The sequence below is a fragment of the Miscanthus floridulus genome, chromosome 3, assembly GCF_019320115.1.
Source record: "Miscanthus floridulus cultivar M001 chromosome 3, ASM1932011v1, whole genome shotgun sequence".
In the NCBI taxonomy this organism is placed as follows: Eukaryota; Viridiplantae; Streptophyta; class Magnoliopsida; order Poales; family Poaceae; genus Miscanthus; species Miscanthus floridulus.
The window spans coordinates 52453092-52472995 of NC_089582.1; the positions used below are offsets into that span (position 1 = coordinate 52453092).

General features: G+C 39.4%; 1 protein-coding gene across 1 annotated transcript; it reads left to right on the plus strand.

The window, feature by feature from the left end:
- Positions 1–1293: 1293 nt before the first annotated feature.
- On the plus strand, positions 1294–18766 carry LOC136541649 (protein REDUCED CHLOROPLAST COVERAGE 1-like). The gene is made up of 26 exons (XM_066533643.1): positions 1294–1676; positions 3187–3293; positions 3392–3453; positions 3718–3810; positions 4086–4158; positions 6042–6413; positions 6527–6594; positions 6706–6837; positions 7684–7725; positions 8537–9061; positions 9144–9301; positions 9398–9932; positions 10087–10149; positions 10308–10409; positions 10501–10818; positions 10907–10999; positions 11203–11304; positions 11389–11493; positions 11860–11993; positions 12655–12838; positions 13025–13156; positions 14537–14649; positions 14812–14902; positions 14979–17293; positions 17379–17445; positions 18392–18766. The coding sequence occupies exons 2-24, from the start codon at positions 3233–3235 to the stop codon at positions 17163–17165; spliced, it is 5745 nt and encodes a 1914-aa protein (XP_066389740.1). The 5' UTR covers positions 1294–1676; positions 3187–3232; the 3' UTR covers positions 17166–17293; positions 17379–17445; positions 18392–18766.
- The last annotated feature ends 1138 nt before the right edge of the window (positions 18767–19904 follow it).

Consider the following 19904-nt stretch of genomic DNA (forward strand, 5'->3'; position numbering starts at 1 on the left):
TCCCACAATAAATAAGCCTTGCATGAAATACATTTGCATTGTTGTCTTGTGTTTGAACTAGATTGTTTATACAACAGCACACAATTTTGGTTTTATACAATCAAATCAAGCACATGTGAGATAAACCAATTTTTCTGTCCAACACTTAGCAAATAGGTTAGACCTTTAATCACGTTGTCATTCAATTGTCCAAATCCAAAACCCACTAAAGGGCTAGATGCACTTTCAAGCTGACGGCGAACGCGATGGGACGTAACGCCGCCTGACCTAGATGGATGGTGGTGGTACGAAGTCATCGATGGTTCTCGAGACCTGCTACCTAGATGGATGGTGGTGCGGAGACCTGCTATTCCATTTCGGTGGACCATTCACGCAGGTGTTGCACGTGCCCTTCGCCTCGCCCCACCCTTCCGGTGAGGCGAGCAAGCTCTTATGGGTTTACTTTGCCCTCCTCACACTAGACTTGAGGGAGTAGAAATGACTTCCATACTAATCATGGCTACCTACACTTCCACAAGCAAGGTGGAACTAAAGATTTTTCACTTCCGCTCTTTGCTCACATGAATACGCCTTTAAGATTTTCCTCGATATTTCAGAATCTCTTGTTGGGCCAAGCTCATATATTCCATTCCAACAGGAATCCAGAACGAGGAGGGTTACGTTGTGTACGGAAGTGGTTCAGAAAAGGATGCATGTCTGGGTTCAAAAGGCAGATGCATATGACTGCCCATTTATTGGCATGTTTTTGCAAACTTCAAATTTTTTTCTTTCGTTCTTTAATATCTTGAACTTACTGTGGCCACACCTTTGGGGCTTGGAGGAAGCAAAACGAGCCAGCAGGGGCACAAGTTCCACCTCGTCAGTTCATCACCCTTCCCTAGATTGAGCGACCCAGCTAGAGGAAACCCCCACATGCACTTTAATGTACAGTGTTACTCATCAGACGCCCCAGAACTCGCCGACAACGTGAATACTTGGAAAGCGAGGTGATGCTAGAGCGCACTGCTCACAGATCGATCGAGCTGCCTGCGAAAGCGGAGATGACGATGACGATGAAGAAGAAGAGGAGCAGCAGCTGGACGGATCCGTCGTCCATGGATGGACTTGGAGCAGTGCCGGAGGAGAGAGGAGGCGGCTTTGCATTCACGGTTTTGCATGGGCCCGGCCGGGGGATTTGGGGGCCCGTGAGTGAATTCCGCGCGCGAGCGAGCGAGAGAGAGAGATAGCATGAGGTGCAGAAGCGGCCAATGAGGACCCTATCTGAATCTCCACCAATCCACCCTTATCAGCCTCAGCCCTCAGCCCCCCTCGCTCGCTATCATTCTCCTTCCCTCCGCTCCTCTGCCTTGCCACTTCTTCCCTTCTTCCTTTCCACCGCCTCTGCTCTGCTCACCTCCCAGCTGGGCTCCCCCCCTCGCTCCCTGCAGCTCTATCCTTTCGCTCTCTTTCTTTCGTTCCCTCTATTACCTTCTCTCTCTAGCTTATCCCGACAAAGGCGATAATGGCAACCTCCAGCAGCACCGTCTAGCTGTGCCCGCTCTACACAACACAACACGTCCGCTGTTCGGTGTCGGTGCTCTCTCCTGCAACTACACTTTGCGCAGCCTTAAGCGAGGTCGTCCAGATAACACACAGAGGGTTCTGAGGAGCAGCAGCAGCTGGGCGCCAGCCCACTGGTAAATTCTTGGACCTCCTCTTGTTTCTTTGCCGTCTCATGCACCCATGCTCATGCTCGGCACGCATTTGGCTCTCCTCTATATTGCTTCTGTGCTATCTATGATGACTGTGAGCACTGAAACACTGAAACATGGAGCACTGCTCTGCTGCTTCTCTCTCAGCGAATTGCTTGTTGCAATCTGATGCTGTGTGGTGTGTCCTGTCATGCCTGCCTGCCATTCAGAACTCTTGTTTTCTAATAGGTAGCAAGTGTGTATGTATATCTTGAACGTTTCAGTACTACCGTTGTTGCATACTAAGCTAGCTACTGCTTGTGTGAGAACGGTGAATTATGAGCACCTCTGCTAGCGATGCCTAGCGTAGGCGTAAAATTATCATGAGGAGGCCCAACCCGAACCCGAACCCGAACCCGTCCCTGTTCTGTTCGTCGCAATATCTGTTTCTGCTCGGCAGGCGCTATCACTTGGTGTGAAATTTGGTACCAGAAAAACGAAGGCAAACAGAGCTAGTTTTCTCTTGGTCCACAGGCTGCGCTGCTCCATGAAAACCTTATCCCTTCATTTTCTAGTTGGCAATTGGCATTAACACAACTAACTTTCTGAATTACTTCTTCCAGCTCCAGTTTACATACATATATACTTTTGTGCAGCACAAGCTAAGTCAGTCATCTCTCATCCGGTGGTGGTAGGGGCCGGGGGTCAGAGTCCCAAAACTGTTGCTTACTCTTCTTTCTTACACCATTTATCGGTATTTTTTCTGGTCAGTATTCGTGGCGTGGGCCGGGCAGATACATGTACACACGACCAGTGTTTCTCTGTCACGGCTAACTTTTACCATGAACATGGCATGCCCACATGTCAAGGACAGCTCCCTAATTTGTCCTCACCGTGCTTTTCCGTCCCTGTAACCATTTCTTGACGCTCGCTCTCTTCCTACAGAACATGTGCCACACGCATGTTCCTTCTGAATAGCCGTGTGAAAACATGTACCTGCTGTGCCTTGTGCTGTGGTGATGGGCTCACGGCGTGTTACATGCAGATACATTACTAATACTCTAATAGCACCGCCTTTTGCTAACAATCATACCATCATCATATCACTATGATGCCATCATATGGTACTAATAACTAGGATATAACAAGGAAGGAAAGCGAGTGCCTTTTCTTTTCGGTTGTTTGGCGGCCATGATGGTTGCTAAGCAATGAGCATGCGACTAAAGGTTGAATTATTAATCCGCTCTGAAATACTTAGACAGAAAGGCGGTGTGTCGTTCCATATTTTTCTCAGCATTTGATTGAAGATAGAAAGGTTGGAAGAAGCGTGTTAAATAATCAAGGTGTATCTAGTGAAAGTGAATCAGATCTTGCTGCATGCCCCATGCACTAGTATTACTCTTGTTTAAATCCAAGTGCTTGACGGCCATTCTATATCTAATTGTTTGTGTGGCAAACCTTCAGTTCAGAGCATGCAATTTTTTAATTATGTTTCGGTTTTGTTGCTGTTGTGCAGTTGGGCTGCTTGAGCTGAGCTTGCTCGCTCGCCGTTGGGCGCGTGCATGGCGCCCAAGAGCAAGCGTGGGAAGGGCAAGGGCGAGAAGAAGAAGAAAGATGAGAAAGGTGAGTGCTTTTCATCTTCACTATATAGTCTTAGTTTCCTCTTAGCCATTGTTTAATTTCCAGCTTATCATTTTGATTTCATCTTGTGATTGTTACAGTTCTCCCTGTCGCCATTGACATCAGTGTGAACCTACCGGACCAGTCTCATGTCATTCTGAAGGTTTGGTTTCCGAGTCCTTGTCACACCATTCTAGTTGTTCAATCTCCTCATTGCAGTTTCCTCGTCTGTCCCCTGAAATACACAGTGAGAATAGAGTTCTCATTCATTGTATTACATAAGTACACACACGAACAAGGCAGCGAATTATGTTTTCTATTGCAAATCACATATTGAAACTGCAAATTATAGTTTCATTACACTAAAACCAGCTTGGTCGTATTCATAGCATAGCTTTGCTCCATATTTGCCTGCTTCTTTGTTCAGGGGATTTCAACGGACAGGATCATCGATGTGAGGCGGCTGCTCTGCGTCAACACCGCCACGTGTGCCATCACAAACTACTCTCTCACACATGAGGTAAATGCCAAGTACAAGTTGTTATGGGGCAGCTGGCAGCAGCCAAAGTCAATTTGGGTTGGTGGAGGAAAAAATGAGAAAGTTTCACAAGAAATATAGAACACTGTGTTTTTTTCAACCTACGTGGTGTTACTACCTGCATCATGTTCATATACAGTAAGAGTGAAATGGTAGCTGAGTCACATTATCTTTGCCTTCAGTTATTTTGTGTATTTCTGGTATTTCCAAAATGTATATACAGTGATTACTATTCATCTTATTTTGCTTCCTTGTAGATGCGTGATGGTGCCTTGAAGGATACCGCTGACATTGCTACACTGAAACCGTGCACGCTCACGTTGGTGGAAGGTATAAAAACCAAGATGCCCTCCATTCTACTGCATTAGTCTAAAAATCAATTATCATTTATCAAGAAATCTGATGATTTAATGTTTGACCAAATTTGTTTAAAAAATATAATTTATAATGTCAAATTTGTACCATTAGATTAATGAAAAAAGTTTACTTAACCCCCCACCTTTCATACTTGGTCTACTTCACCCCCCAACTATGAAACCGTCTGTTTTACCCCCTAAACTTTCTAAAACCGTCTATTTTACCCCCTGGGCGGTTTTCAGTAATGAATTGGAATAATTCATAGCTGCAGCTTCTATGGTCCAATTGTGGTGAAATTTTTATGGTACGTTAATTATTGTATGCTTGAACTATAGTAAAAATTTCGTACTCATTGGACTATGTATAACTTAGTTATAGATAAATTCTAATTAATTACAGACAAAATTGGATTTTCCAATTAATCTAAAGCTACAAAAAAAATTGTACTAAAGCATACCGTATTATATATTCACTGTGTAGATCTACTCATGTGGAGTCCAATAAAATTAGATTTTTTATTTTATGATTTTTCTATGATTTACTATGTTTTTTCAAAAATTCACCGAAAATAAATAAAAAAAGGAAATTCAAAACATCGACATTGTAGCAAACCCAACGTTACTGTAGCAGACCCGCTGTTACTGCAGCAAAACCGCCGCTGAAAACCGCCCAGGGGGTAAAATAGACGGTTTTAGAAAGTTCAGGGGGTAAAACAGACGGTTTCATAGTTGGGGGGTGAAGTAGACCAAGTATGAAAGGTGGGGGGTTAAGTAGACTTTTTCCTTAGATTAATTATATAATATTATTTTATAATAAACTTATTTTTTTCACGAACGAGGTTTTAAAACCCCTTTTTCATTAAGGCTTTGTTTGGATGTATTAGTATCTACTTCAATCCACATGTGTTGGAGTGGATTAGAATGAAACTTTGTTTAATTCCATTCCAATCCACTTCAACCCACGTGGATTGAAATAAATACATGCGCATCAAACAAAGCCTAAGAGGACATATAGTAAATTTTTAAAGATATAAATGTGAATACTATTTTTTATAAATTGGCTAAATTTGATCATATCAAGAAGTAAATTTTACAAAACGTGTGTCCAAGTTAAAAAAAAATACATTTAAGAAGTTATATCACAAAACTACATTTCATGTATCGTAGTACATGTATAAGGAGTTGCATATTAGGAATACATATTGAATGTGCGCTAGTATCACAAATGTACAAATGTATACGTAGTATCCAATGTATGACAAAATATAGGTTCTACTCATTTAAAATTCTTTAAAAAGTATAAACATAACCTTATTTTTTGTGATAAAATTACATTCTTTGATAGACACAGACACTTTGTTTGAAAAATAAAAAATCTAGAATTAAATGCTGCCATTTTTTATGTTTTGATTTCTTGAACTAGTATTCATATTAAAATAAATGAAAAAGTTTGAAGCTGTCAAAAGTTTTAACTGTTGGAAATGCCAAACACTAAAACTAATTTAGATATTTTTTAGAAAGTTTGAGTAGTTCCTTGTTTTTCCCATGATAAAATGTTTAAAAATAGCCAAAAAGCACCCTTGTCTGAAAAAAAGAATAAAATCTCTCTGACCACCGTATGTTTCAAATTATAGATCGTTTTGACTTTTTTAGATATATAATTTTTGTTATACACCTAAATATACAATATATCAAGATACATAATAAAAATTGTATATGTAGAAATGCCAAAACAACCCATAAGTTGAAATGGAGGGAGTACCTTTTTCCAGTTTCGATTTTTCAAAAATACCCTTTCATCAAAAGGAATTCTCGAAATAATAGTGCTAATAATAATTAACAATTTTAAAAATGCAGAGGAGTACAGCGAGGAGAGCGCGGTCGAGCACGTCCGGCGTCTGCTGGACATCGTCGCCTGCACCACCTCCTTCGGCCCCGCGCCGCCACCTCCGCCGCCGCCGTCCCCCAAGGACGCCGATGGCGCCAAGGAGCCCTCCAGCTCCAGCACCACCACCAAGGCCGCCGCATCCGCCTCCTCGGGCGGGCGCCGCACGGCCTCGCCGCCGCCGCCCTCCGCCGCCGCGAAGGAGTCATCAGCCGCAAAGGAGGCAGCAGCCAAGGAGTCCGCGGCTGCGGCAGAGCTGGAGGCTGAGATGAGCGGCGCGTGCCCCCGCCTCGGCGCCTTCTATGAGTTCTTCTCACTCGCCAACCTCACTCCGCCACTCCAGTGTAAGTGGCAGCCTCTCGTTATCTGCAATCCGAAGCACGCATGGGTTATTGGAGTGAAGACGTCTAGCACCCACGATTTGTTGCATTTACGTAAAGTTCTTGATTAATTTCAGTTGTAAGGCGAGTCTTGCAGCCTCGACAGGAGGAGCAGCCTTCGGATGACCATCTCTTCTTTCTTGAGGTAAAATGGCTAATAAGTTGCATCTTCTTTTGGCTCATTTGTGCTAGAATGCCTCGTTTTTTTGTTCTGTGGCTGGTGGCCTTAATTAGAGAATCATCTGGTGCTTTTCAGGCAAAGCTTTGTAGTGGGAAATTCATTGTTATTGAAGCTCGACGAAAGGGATTCTTCAGTTTAGGAAAGCAGCGAGTCTTGTGCCATAACCTAGTCGATCTTCTGAGGCATCTTAGTAGACCATTTGATAATGTTAGTCTATCTCCCTGAACTTCTGGATTTTTTTTATTATTGGTTAATAGTATCTTTTTTTTTAGAAAACACAGGAGAGCTGCGCTTCATTGCATTAGAGAGAGAAAAAGGTCCCCATACAACTCCCTTCTCTCATACGGGGACCAAATATGAGAGATAGTTCAACAGAACAAAAACTAGCCTATGAAACAGAAAAGCACATGACCAAAACTTGACCTAGCTGTTTAAATTACACCAGTTAGGCCTAGGCCTTGCAGCTTCTTAGCGCCAACCAGATACCAAAGGCTGTGTTCGTCTTTGAGGTCTCTCATAAGATAGTATCTTGAATGCTGAAGATATTTGACCTTGTTATTTAGTGCCCACCTTGTAATTATTACTATTTTCTGAACCATAGCAAAACAGATTCATAATCCAAGGAGGATTTCAGGATCTCCTTCACTTTGATTAAAATGACTGATATCTGTTTGTGAAGAGTGTGTGTCTTTCTCAGTATCGAAATATACTCAACTGGCATAATTTTAAGTTTAGCATGATAAAACCTTTTGTGGGATTGCAAATCAAAAGCAATTCGTTTATGCCTAATGCTGTTTTAATAGTAATGTGGACATGCTGTTGCAGAAAGTAAATTCTACATCCGTGTTTCTTTTATGATCGTGTCATGAGAAATATTGGAATCACAAATTGCTAAAGTGCAACAGGAGTCATCTAATCACCGGCAATTATAAGTTGCAAGATTTTCCATCATACTTGATGTTTCATACTACTGCCAATATGTTCCATGTTGCTAAGTTCTTTCATTATGTCTAACTTTATGTCTATCCTTTTTGTTGTTTGGATATGTTTTAGGCTTATGAAGATCTTATGAAGGCATTTTTGGAACGAAACAAGGTTTGCTATTACCTCATTCGTTTTCGATGTTGGAAATTATCAGGGGTGGAGCTAGAATTATCCCAAGCATAGGGCTAGTAGTGCCGTCTTAGCCTTTATCGCTCTAATCCATTGATTCTCAGAGTATTTTGGTTTAGCATTCTAGTTCTACGCCTAGGGCTAGAGCCCTAGGCCGAAGCTGCTGTAGGCCTTCACCCCTGTAAAGTATTCACATTAGTTCTATTAGAATTATGTTATATGATCAGGCATGCATTATAATAGTATGGTTGATTTGAATCAGAACTAGTTAAATGTTAATGTACTTGTACTTCAAGTAGAAAATAAAAATTTTGGTTGTGTTCTCTTCTGGGAATACCTTTTCTACTCGTATAGATATGCTCATGTACCTTGATAACCTGTTTCAACAATATTGGTTGCATATAGTGCTTTCTGCTTTTGTTGAAGCACCTTAATTCAGCACTCATGTATTGCAAAAGTGTTGAATCTTCATGGATAAGTCCAGTTTTCTGGTACCCAAGTACTTCTTTCCAAATTATAGGTTGTTTTGGCTTTTCTAGATACATAATTTTTACTATGTATCTAGACATAGCTTTATCTCTAGAAAAGCCAAAACAACCAATAATTTGGGCCGGAGTGAGTACATTGAGCTATGCTGCATCTTTGTTTGATAAATCTTTCTCTTATTCCATTGTTATGTCCTTAACCTAGTTGGTGTCTTTCTTACATTGCAGTTTGGCATTTTTTTGATATAAACCTTTCTCCTATTCTATTGTTATGTCCTTACCTAGTTGGTGTCGCTCTTACATTGCAGTTTGGAAATTTTCCTTATGGGTTTCGTGCAAATACATGGCTTGTTCCTCCAATTGCTGCCCAGTCACCATCAACATTTCCTCCTCTTCCTGCTGAGGATGAAACATGGGGAGGCAGTGGAGGTGGTTGGGGGAGGGATGGAAAGAGCGACATGGTGCCATGGGCAGATGAATTTCTCTCTCTCAAATCCATGCCTTGCAAAACTGCTGAGGAGAGGGAACTCCGTGACAGGAGAGCATTCCTACTTCACAGCCTCTTTGTAGATGTTGCTATCTTTCGGGCTATTGCAGCAGTAAGGCATGTAATGGAAAGTACAGAGTTATCGGCATCAACCAAGATAGATGAAGTTTTGTATTCTGAGGCAGTGGGAAATTTTAGCATCACTGTCACAAGAGATTCTTCAGATGCAAGCTGCAAGTTGGACACTAAGATAGATGGAAACAGAGCCACAGGAATGGACTCTAAGAATCTTGCGGAAAGGAACCTTTTGAAAGGAATAACTGCAGATGAAAACACAGCTGCCCATGTAAGGGTTCTAAATTAAGGTTGCCTTGTTCATATTCTGCACAAACTATAGTAATTTCTTATTTTTCTCTCTAATGTTGCAGGATGTTGACAGTTTGGGCATTGTCAACCTTAGATATTGTGGGTATGTTGCAGTAGCAAAGGTGGACAATATCGACAAAACCAAAGTAAACTCTTCTATCAAGCCTATGAATATCGCAGATCAACCTGAAGGGGGTGCACATGCATTGAACATTAACAGGTTAATAACAAGAGTACAGCAATGCTTCTATGTTATTCTCTAGATTTTATTTGTGCTTCATCCTGTCTTTTGTTGATGAACTGCTCATTTGTTTAGTTTGAGGATGCTCCTTAATGAAGCCACTTCTACTGGGGAGAAGAAGATATCAAACCTTTTACAAAATCATAGGCAGGAAGAACTAATTGCGGCACAAACTTTTGTTGAGAAATTATTGAAGGAAAGTCTTCAAAAGCTTGAGGAAGAGGAAAATGTAAAAGAGTCATTTATGAGATGGGAACTTGGTGCCTGCTGGGTTCAGCATTTGCAGGATCAGAAAAATTCTGATAAGGATAAAAAGCAAGGTGGTGAGAAGGATAAGAAGAAAACAGTGGACAAATCTAAAGAACCAAAGATTGAAGGGCTAGGGAAGCCTCTCAAAGCTCTTAAGAATGCGAAAAATGTTAATTCTGCTGACCTGGGTTCCTCATTGGGGCCCAAAAGCTCTGCAGAAAGCCAGAAAGACAAGCCATCAGATGTTGAATTGCCTCAAGGAGAGTCTAGTGCTTCTGAGAATGAAAACCTGCTGAAGGATTTATTACCAGAATCTGCTTTTACAAGGTTGAAAGAATCTGAAACTGGGCTCCACCAGAAGGTGATGCATCTCTTTTCAATACAACTGAAAAGTCAACTTAGCTTTATTTGTATTGTGTTTAACTGATGAATGGTAAAACAGTCTTTGTTGTACAAATGCTCATTGTATTATAATTCTCCATGAAGACTGTAGAGTAACCTTGTTTGTTGTACAGTCACCACCTGAGTTGATTGAGATGGCTCTGAAGTACTACGATGAAGTTGCACTTCCTAAGCTGGTATGTATCGATATCTGAGATTATGAGTTTTATGACAAACCCAGGGGAGCATCTTCTCCTGTGGTCAAGTTTTTAATGGCATTATGAGTGATAGATCTCCATGTGGCATTTTTTTTTCCGAGTCAGAAGCCTAATAACTAATCAAAGAAAATATTCAGGTTGCTGATTTTGGTTCTCTGGAACTTTCACCTGTTGACGGTAGGACTTTGACTGATTTCATGCATACCAGAGGCCTACGGATGCGCTCTCTAGGACGAGTTGTAAGTTTCAAATTCTGGTTTACATTTGATAGAATGAATGCCTTTCTTTCCAATTTCTTTGTAAATGCTGACTAGATAACTATCTGTATAGGTCAAGCTTTCAGAGAAGCTTTCACATGTTCAGTCCTTATGTGTGCATGAGATGATAGTGCGTGCTTTCAAGCATATCGTCCGCTCTGTGATTTCTGCTATTTCAGACATGCGACAATTAGCACTAACAATAGCTGCAGCGTTGAACTTACTGCTTGGTGTTCCTGAATCTGATGTCTCTGGAAGTTCTCCTAATGTACATCCCCTAGTATGGAGATGGCTGGTGACCTTCTTGAAAAGGAGATATGAATTTGAGCTCATGGAGAAACATTACCATGATGTGAGGAAATATGCTGTCCTTAGAGGACTATGCCATAAGGTAAAAGTTCATATTTTTTTATCTTTTTTATTATAAAAATTTCATCCTGATGTGGTGTGCTCTAATTGAGGATAATCATTGCTTTTAGGTGGGCATTGAGTTGGCACCCCGAGATTTCATTATGGATTGCTCTTTCCCATTCCATAAGCAGGACATTATTAGCCTGGTACCTGTACATAAGGTAAAGTTTGCAAGATAGGGTTATTATCCTTCTGAAATTAATTTGGTTCATCATATCTAATCAGTTATATGGTTTCTGTGATGAAATGTACATCAGTCATGATCACCAGTAGTTTACAGCTTTTTATATTTATCAATATTTTGTTAGCCTTAACAGGAAATGACATAAAAATGCAACTAACTTGATTTTTCCATAATATGCAGCAAGTTGCATGCTCATCTGCAGATGGTAGGCAACTGCTAGAATCCTCTAAAACTGCCCTTGACAAGGGTAAACTTGAAGATGCTGTCAATTATGGGACCAAGGTATCTTTCTAAAATCACGTGTAGATATCACATCTTTTTTCATATAATATTCATTGATTTCTATTTTTCTCTACGACAATACAGGCTCTTTCCAAGCTCATAACTGTATGTGGTCCCTACCACCGAATGACAGCTGGAGCTTATAGTCTGCTAGCTGTTGTTTTGTACCATACTGGTGATTTTAATCAGGTATATTGTGTTGCAGCTGTAAATAAATCAGATCATTTGATAAATTGCTAAACATTTTCAGACAATTCTAGGTGGCTACAACTAAACATGGTTCAAAACAATGATTATATATGCTTACACAATATGTTAAAGGATTAAAGTAATCATAGCACTAAAAGACATATGATACATTTCTGGAAAATAAAATAAATATGATATCTTTTAAGGAGAAATTGTGTTACATCTTACATGTGTATGGTGAAACAAAGTACCAGAGAGCATGTGATGACTAATCAATTGATGATTTTAAGGCCAACGTTCCTGTAGATAATAAGCTTTGTGACAGTGTCTGTTCTAGCTTTTGACATGTTAAAAAAAATACTGCAGGCTACTATTTATCAGCAAAAGGCCCTAGACATCAACGAGAGGGAACTTGGACTTGACCACCCTGATACTATGAAGAGCTATGGAGACCTTGCTGTGTTCTACTACCGTCTGCAACATACAGAATTGGCCCTAAAGTAAAGGCATATTTATAGCATTCTTTCATTTTCTGTTTCATGAATATGATCTATAGTTTCATAATAATAGCCTAAAGGACAACAATAGTCCTTTTAGGTCTTAGCTAAGTTAATACCTTATCTCTCACTATCATCAAGATCTAGATTGGCGTTAATATTCTATCTAGTTTATTCATATGGTGTTAATGATATTTGGCAAGAGACAAAATGAAACATATTTGTTATTTCTGTCAAGCATGCATTGATTTGTTTCTGTTACTCAGTCTAGATTTTTTGTTCAAAAAATTGTCACATGTTCAAAAAATTTGTTATTTCTCTCATGTCGCAGATGATGATTCCTTTACAAATATGTTAATCTACAAACATCTGTTGTTGTTTTTTTTTCATTTTTTAGGAAAGGTCGGAAAGGATAAAGGAAGTGTCATTTTTTTATTCTACCAATTTTTTTGTTTAGTTAGGTCATTGGTTTTTCTTTATGATCTTTGTCTATCAGGTTATATCTTATGTTCTGCTAAAGCTCAAATATTTGAAAATGAAAGGATTTTTTAAAACATAAGTGGATTGTACTTGTTTGTTTGATAGTCCTTGTTGAATGTACAGTTCTGATGGTTTAAATTAACTGCAACAGTATCTGCAAATATTAACAATTGGTGTAAATTAGGTATGTCAAGCGTGCGCTATATCTTCTGCATCTTACGTGCGGGCCATCTCATCCAAATACAGCTGCTACATATATCAATGTAGCTATGATGGAAGAAGGCTTGGGCAATGTGCATGTAGCTCTAAGATACTTGCACAAAGCTTTAAAATGTAACCAGAAATTGCTTGGGACTGATCATATACAGGTAATAATTATATATATATATAACTATATATATATATATATATATATATATATATATATATATATTAGAATATGATGTTTCCTTCTTGCAAGGCCATGCTTAATATACTTGGCATATAGTTTTTGATTGATTCACTATTTTTTTTTTGAGAGAATTTTCAGTTGATCTATTTTCTGTTATCTGTAGACTGCTGCCAGCTACCATGCTATAGCCATAGCTCTCTCATTGATGGAAGCATATTCCTTGAGTGTTCAGCATGAGCAAACAACCTTGCAAATCCTTCGTGCAAAGCTTGGACCAGATGACCTACGAACTCAGGTATGCTTTCTTGAAATATGATTGTTACAACAACAACAAAGCCTTTCAGTCCCAAGCAAGTTGGGGTAGGCTAGAGTTGAAACCCACCAAGAGCCCCTAGTCATGGTTCAGGGACATCAATAGCTGCTTTCCAAGCACTCCTATTCAAACATAGATCTCTAGGTATATCCCAAACTTTCAAATATCTTTTTATTGCCTCCCCCATGTCAATTTCGGTCTACCTCTACCTCTCCTCACATTATTAGCTTGGCTTAGGACTCCACAATGCACTGGTGCCTCTGAAGGTCTCTTTTGGACATGGCCAAACCACCTCAACCGATGTTGGACAAGCTTTTTTTCAATTGGTGCTACCCCTAGGCGGTCACGTATATCATCGTTCCTAACTCGATCCATTCTTGTGTGACCACAAACCCATCGCAACATACGCATTTCTGCAACACTCAGTTGTTGAACATGACGAATCTTTGTAGGCCAACATTTTGCTCCATACAACATAGCGGGTCTAATCGCCATTCTATAAAACTTGCCTTTTAGCTTTTGTGGTGCCCTCTTGTCACAAAGAATGCCATAAGCTTGTCGCCACTTGATCCACCCTGCTTTGATTCTATGGCTAACGTCTGCATCAATATCTCCATCTCTCTGTAACATCGATCCTAGATAACGAAAGGTGTCCTTCTTAGGCACTACTTGACCTTCCAAACTCACATCTCCCTCCTGTGCAAAAAGTACTGCCTACAATTAGAGGTCATTTTTAAATGCATGTAGTCGAAACAACGCTTCACTACTTGTATTAACTTAATAATGAAATTGGTCAGATAAGAATAATGTCACTATATAGCCATCAGAAGTACCTCCAAAAACTCTCCACTAATGGAATTACTCCCTTAAACTGTCCTTTATACTCCACAGGAATATAGGTAGACAACTTGGTTGTCCTTCAATTATTCCAAGTTTCCCACTAGAAATGATGCTTTTGTTCATGAGAGTGGTAGAATCATTTATAGCTAACCACAAGCAGAAGAAAAATATGAAAAGCTCAATAAAATTGCACCACTAATTATATATGGGGATGCTTCAAATGTCTAACCAAAAGGCAACTGGGGTGAGTTGCATATTACTATACAGATTTATAGTCATTAGTCAAAATGTACATTACAGAGCATTTCATTGTCCAAGATGACACGTGTAGTTTTTTTTCGAGAACGTGCCAGTTCCTTTATTTTGTGAAGAAAACATTCCCTCCTTTGTGTCATATAAAACGAAAAGTTTGACCACCTAGGAGGAACTAGGTGGCTTTATATTAAGGAGAAATAGGCACCCAGATTTGCCTAGACAAGGACTCGGGGGCATTCATAACCTTTTAGCCTTTTCTGAATGCAGGATGCTGCTGCTTGGCTTGAATACTTTGAGTCAAAAGTAATTGAGCAACAAGAGGCTGCACGGAATGGAACTCGGAAACCTGACGCATCAATAGCTAGTAAAGGACACCTAAGGTGAGACCTTAACTGGATATTTCTCACCAAAGCATATAATAAATCCTTGGATAAACTTCTGTTCTGCACTAGGCTAGTACACAAAAAACTTGTTCACTGCTATTTTGATGCCCCATTTTAGATAGATATTCAGATATTGTATTGACTTTTACTTTGGTCCAGTGTATCTGATCTTCTTGATTACATAAATCCTGACCAAGAGAGCAAGGGAAGAGATTCTGAATCTGGAAAAAGGAGATACTCAAGCATAAAGGTTGGTTACCTATATTTCTTTCTGCCTTAATTTGTTTTCTGTCTAAGAATTTATTCACCCATACTCATTCTGTCAGATTTTATCTCATTCAAATGAAAGTTCAAATGGAGCAAGCCCTGAGATATCTCCAAGAGATTCAAATCTCATTATAGATGAGGAACAGCAAGTTACAGAGCCATCAAAAGATGACAGTACTAAAATTATTTCTGAACCTGAGGTTAAACAGACTCCTGAATCATTTGAGCATCCAGCACCTTCTGAGCTACAACTAGATATAGCTGAGGTGAACATTAATGCACCTAAGGAAGTTATTGAAGTTGAAAATTCAGAACCTGAAGATGGTTGGCAGCCTGTTCAAAGACCTAAATCAGCTGGGGGTCCAGGAAAACAGATGAAGCATTATCGCCCAACCACCAGAAAGGTGTATGAACCTGATAGTCATGATCCAACATATACTTCACAATACAAGGCAAGGAATTCCTATTCAAATAACCGGTATTATTTCTTAAGGAAGAGAACAGTTGTACCTACAACGTACACAGATCCTCAGCAGCATGTGAAAGTTCAGACATCTGGTGCCAGGTTTGGTCGCAAGATTTACAAGGCTGTGACCTATCGGGTTAAGCCAGGGACTGCAACCACAGAGGTGCTAGATACTTTTAAGAGTACAGAACAGATGAGTGGTAAAGCAGAATCCCAGGTAACATACTCACAAGCACACAATCCTACCTCAACAGATCACAAAGAAAGTGAGTCACATGGAACTTTAGTTGCTAGTAGTGGAAATGCTCCATCATACAAAGATGTTGCATTAGCACGCCCTGGAACAATTGCCAAGACTCAAATACAGAAACCTAGAGATGATGTACCACAGAACCAACCATCACTTGGTCAGATTATTGCACAAGAAATGAAAGATTCTTTGGTTGATTTACTCCAAGTGGAACAGGGACCTGTCTCTGCAAATACCAATAATTCCAAAGAAGAAACCAATGTGCTAGGAAAACTCCAGAAATTAGAAGAAACAAAATTCTCTGAAGGAGAACTGGAGATTGAGAATCTGGGCAAAGACAGGTTACAAGATTTGCCAATACCAAAGGCTGAGGAATCTGGAATTGGAAGTGAGCCTGTAAATAGTCCAAAAGGTGCCAATGTGTTAAGTAACACAAGTCAAGAACTATCAAGTAGTAACAATGATGGTGCAGCCATTGAGTTTTCTGAGTCCACTGGATCTGTAAAAACTGAACAGACTGAGAAGTCTGATACGGAATTTTTTGAAGCTCTACCCCGCAGTATAGAAAATATTTCAGTTTCAGCATCTACGACAAATGCAGGGAGTCTTGAAGGTGTTGGAAGTGAGAAGTCCAAGCCTAACTTAGTGCTAAGTAATATTGATTTGAGAGAGATGCCTAATAAGAAGCTATCTGCTTCTGCACCACCATTTAATCCATCTCCACCATCTGTACTTAGCCCCCTTTCTGGCAATGTTGGTCTCCCACCACCAGGTGCCATTCCAGGAGTAGGACCTTGGCCTGTGAATGTATCCCTGCATCCTGGTCATTCAACTATGGTGCCAAGTGGTCCTCCTTTGTGCACTTCTCCTCATCATTTGTACCCTCCTGCTCCCCGATCTCCTAATCTCATGCATCCTGTGCCATTTATTTATCCACCATATAGTCAACCACAGGTGGTTCCAAGCACCACATTTCCCAACATTTTTCGGCCTAACCATTATGGATGGCAACCTTATATGGGCCCAGCGCCATCAGAATTTGTGCCAATGTCGTCATGGTCAAGTAGCCATACAGTTGACTTCATTCCCACGCCACATGTTGTTGACCCTATTTCTCAATCTTTAGCAGATAAACATATTCAATCTGATGCAGCTGTTGTTAGTATAGGCCCTTCACTGGACAGTAATGCTGCAGTGGCCAAGGAGGAGATGGAGACTCCTGCAGTGGTAGTAAGTGGCAATTTGATAAGCAACAAACATGATGATCAAGATAAACAATTAAAGGATGCCATTAGAATTGAACTGAGTCCTGACATGCAAGAAGACAACAGGCATGATGAAGGTAGTTTCAGGATATATGTAAAGGGGAAAAGCCGTCGGAAACAAACTCTGAGAATCCCAATAAGTTTGCTTAACAAGACATATGGGTCACGCTCATTTAAGCTTGTCTATAACAAAGTAGTCAGAGAGAATGACATCTTCAGGCCTTCGAGTGTGTCATTTGCTGAAGTTGTTTCATCTGGCAACTAGGCTATGCAAATTCTAAAGCATCTAATATTGGCATTAGTACCCAAGAGCAAATTGTCATGGATCTCCAATTGAAATGTACTAAAAAGTTCTTATTTGGAAGGCAGCATTATTTTCATACCATATTCCAGGTAATGAGAAATTTGGTTCATAAACTTTCCCTGTTTATCCATAATATTTCATTCATTGATATGCTAGTTGTCAATATTTTTGCAGATATGAAATCCCATCACTCGAAACTATTCAAAAAGGATAAATGGTTTTTTTTTTCATTTCAAATACGGTATGTTATCTTTGCAACAATTTCTTTGGTTATTTCATGTTTGACTCCTCTGTCTCTATTTGCTAGATCAGTTTTTATTGCAGTTCTACCTACTTCAATATTCTTCGAATCAGCTTACATAAATCTGAGCATTGTTAAATATTCTTCCAATCAGCATACATAAATATGAGCATTGTTTTAGTGCCTTTGGAACTTCTGAAGAGAGATGTTTATCATTGACAGCATCTTTGTGTACTAGTTTTCGATGTTTTATGCTGTAAAATCAACCATATCATAGAGTTCTTTGGAGCAGAAAGCCCTTGCAGCATTGATCCATCAGGATTATTGGTACAGTAGTTCCAATTAGCATGTGAAACTTGAGGACATAATATGACTTAATTAACTCTGTAGAAACGAGAGGGACAGGAGAAAATTTTATTTTGTAAATACAGTCGAAGAACATCATTTCAAATTGTTATGCTGCAAAGTAACAAGATCTTCACCTGTTGAGTATTGTCTCATTTTCTGATTCAATTGTAGAACTGTGATTTTACCCATTTTTGTATATATAGACAGCCTTCACCTTAAATTTAGTGTTAGGACTTAGGAGGCACCATATGCAGTTCCTTCTTATTTTACATTATTGACTTTTTTCTATTTTCGTGAGATAACTTTGACCACACTTTTTACACTTCAGTACTAATAAATTATAACAAAATTGACATGTTTGAAAGCATTTCAAAAGGCAAATCTAGTCACATAGTTTATGTAGCCAATCTTGATCATTTAAACATATCACGGGTGACCACTGATTCTGGAGCATAAAAACTAATAGAACAAAACTAATATAGAACCTACATAGCATACAGTAAATCTCCTTTGAAAGTTTGAATTATCTATATTATGCTCCAAGTTTTTTGGTGATTTGTTATACACTGTTAACCACTCTATTTACACCACATTACAGGTGTCGACAATCCTGTGTAGAGTCCAGAAGACTTGGAAAGAGTTTTGTGAGATCCAGAACTAATAGGAGATGGAAGTATTACGAATAATACTAGACTGTCTAGACAGGCTGATTTTTCTTCAAATTTTGATAGATTAAGAGAAAGGAATCCTCTTCAATTTTTGGAGCTCACTTTTGGGTTTTTGAAACCTAGCGTTTAGATTTTGTTTTCTTTTTGTTGCGCTGCCGCATCTAATAATTGACTTGCCTTTTTGTTCTCGAGAAACTAACATTATTCTTTTTTATATAACAATAATACTGTCTATTCAGTAAAGCTGCTTGTTTGTGGATGCGATTTTCCCCCCACTAAACAAGAGGCAATTTGATATGATTAATCCATATATTTTGAATTTGAGGGCTTAGCGTCAGGTCTGTTGTGAAGTGCAAAACGCATGACTAACTGCCGTAGATATTGTCTTACATATTTTAGAGACTGATCCAATGCGACACCGACATGTTTCCATTTGGTTGGCATTTTTTAGATTTGGCAACTTTGTATCTTGTAGACTGACTGTGTTTCTAGGCGCCAGGCCAGCGACAAGCTTAGCGTGCCTAACCGTTTCTAACAGTTAGAGTAGTGCCATGCTAATAAAAAGGGAAATTCAGCACATCATGAAAATTTGATATTATATGCATTCATAAGTAATATAATCGCAATTTATCTTTGTCCATCACTACTTGGTCCATTTTCATACGTGCATCTGTCTCTGTACAGACAAAAATGGGCATTATATGCATTCATGAGTATATATAATACCGGAGTTTACCTTTCTCAATCTCTGATTTGTTTCATTTCCATACATACATCAAAAGCATTCTATGATGATTTTTCAAAAAAAAGGCATCTCTATGCGGAGAAAATCTAGACAAAACACTAGTAGATAGACTAGATGAGGTGGTGCAGCAACGCTAAATGGAGTTAGGCATTGCCTTTTTAAACAGAGAGACCGAATAAGAATACAATTTTTTAAGGATTATACGTGTCTATATGCGTGATCATATATGGTTTTGGTGATTTGGATGATAACACAAACATTAAGAATAACATGTGTATTGTCTTAGACAAGTGGCATGAAGAAACGAAGAACAAATGAAGAAATCAACAAAGGAAGACTAAGCAAGGAAATTACACAAGACGAAGGGGAACTTGCAGTACTAGATACCGCCACTGTTGAGGCCGAGTGGCTTCGTGAACTCCTTATGGATTTATCGGTAGTAGAAAAACTTATACCGGCTATTTTTATGAACTGTGATAATCACACTGTGATAATCAAGATGAACAGTTCTAAGGATAACATGAAGTCCACAAGGCATGTAAAGAAGCGGTTAAAATCTGTCAGAAAATTAAGAAACTTCGGAGTGATAGCATTGGATTATGTCCATACGTCTAAAATTCTGGCAGATCAATTCACTAAGGGACAGTCACGTAATGTGATAGTGCATCGAGTGAGATGGATTTGAGACCCACATGAAG

Bases quoted from the DNA above. Each gene is read 5' to 3' on its own strand.
- LOC136541649 (XM_066533643.1), top strand. From the start codon at position 3,233: ATGGCGCCCAAGAGCAAGCGTGGGAAGGGCAAGGGCGAGAAGAAGAAG. The intron at 3,811-4,085 runs GTAAATGCCAAG...GCTTCCTTGTAG, and splicing joins ACTACTCTCTCACACATGAG to ATGCGTGATGGTGCCTTGAA. The intron at 9,933-10,086 runs GTGATGCATCTC...TTTGTTGTACAG, and splicing joins AAACTGGGCTCCACCAGAAG to TCACCACCTGAGTTGATTGA.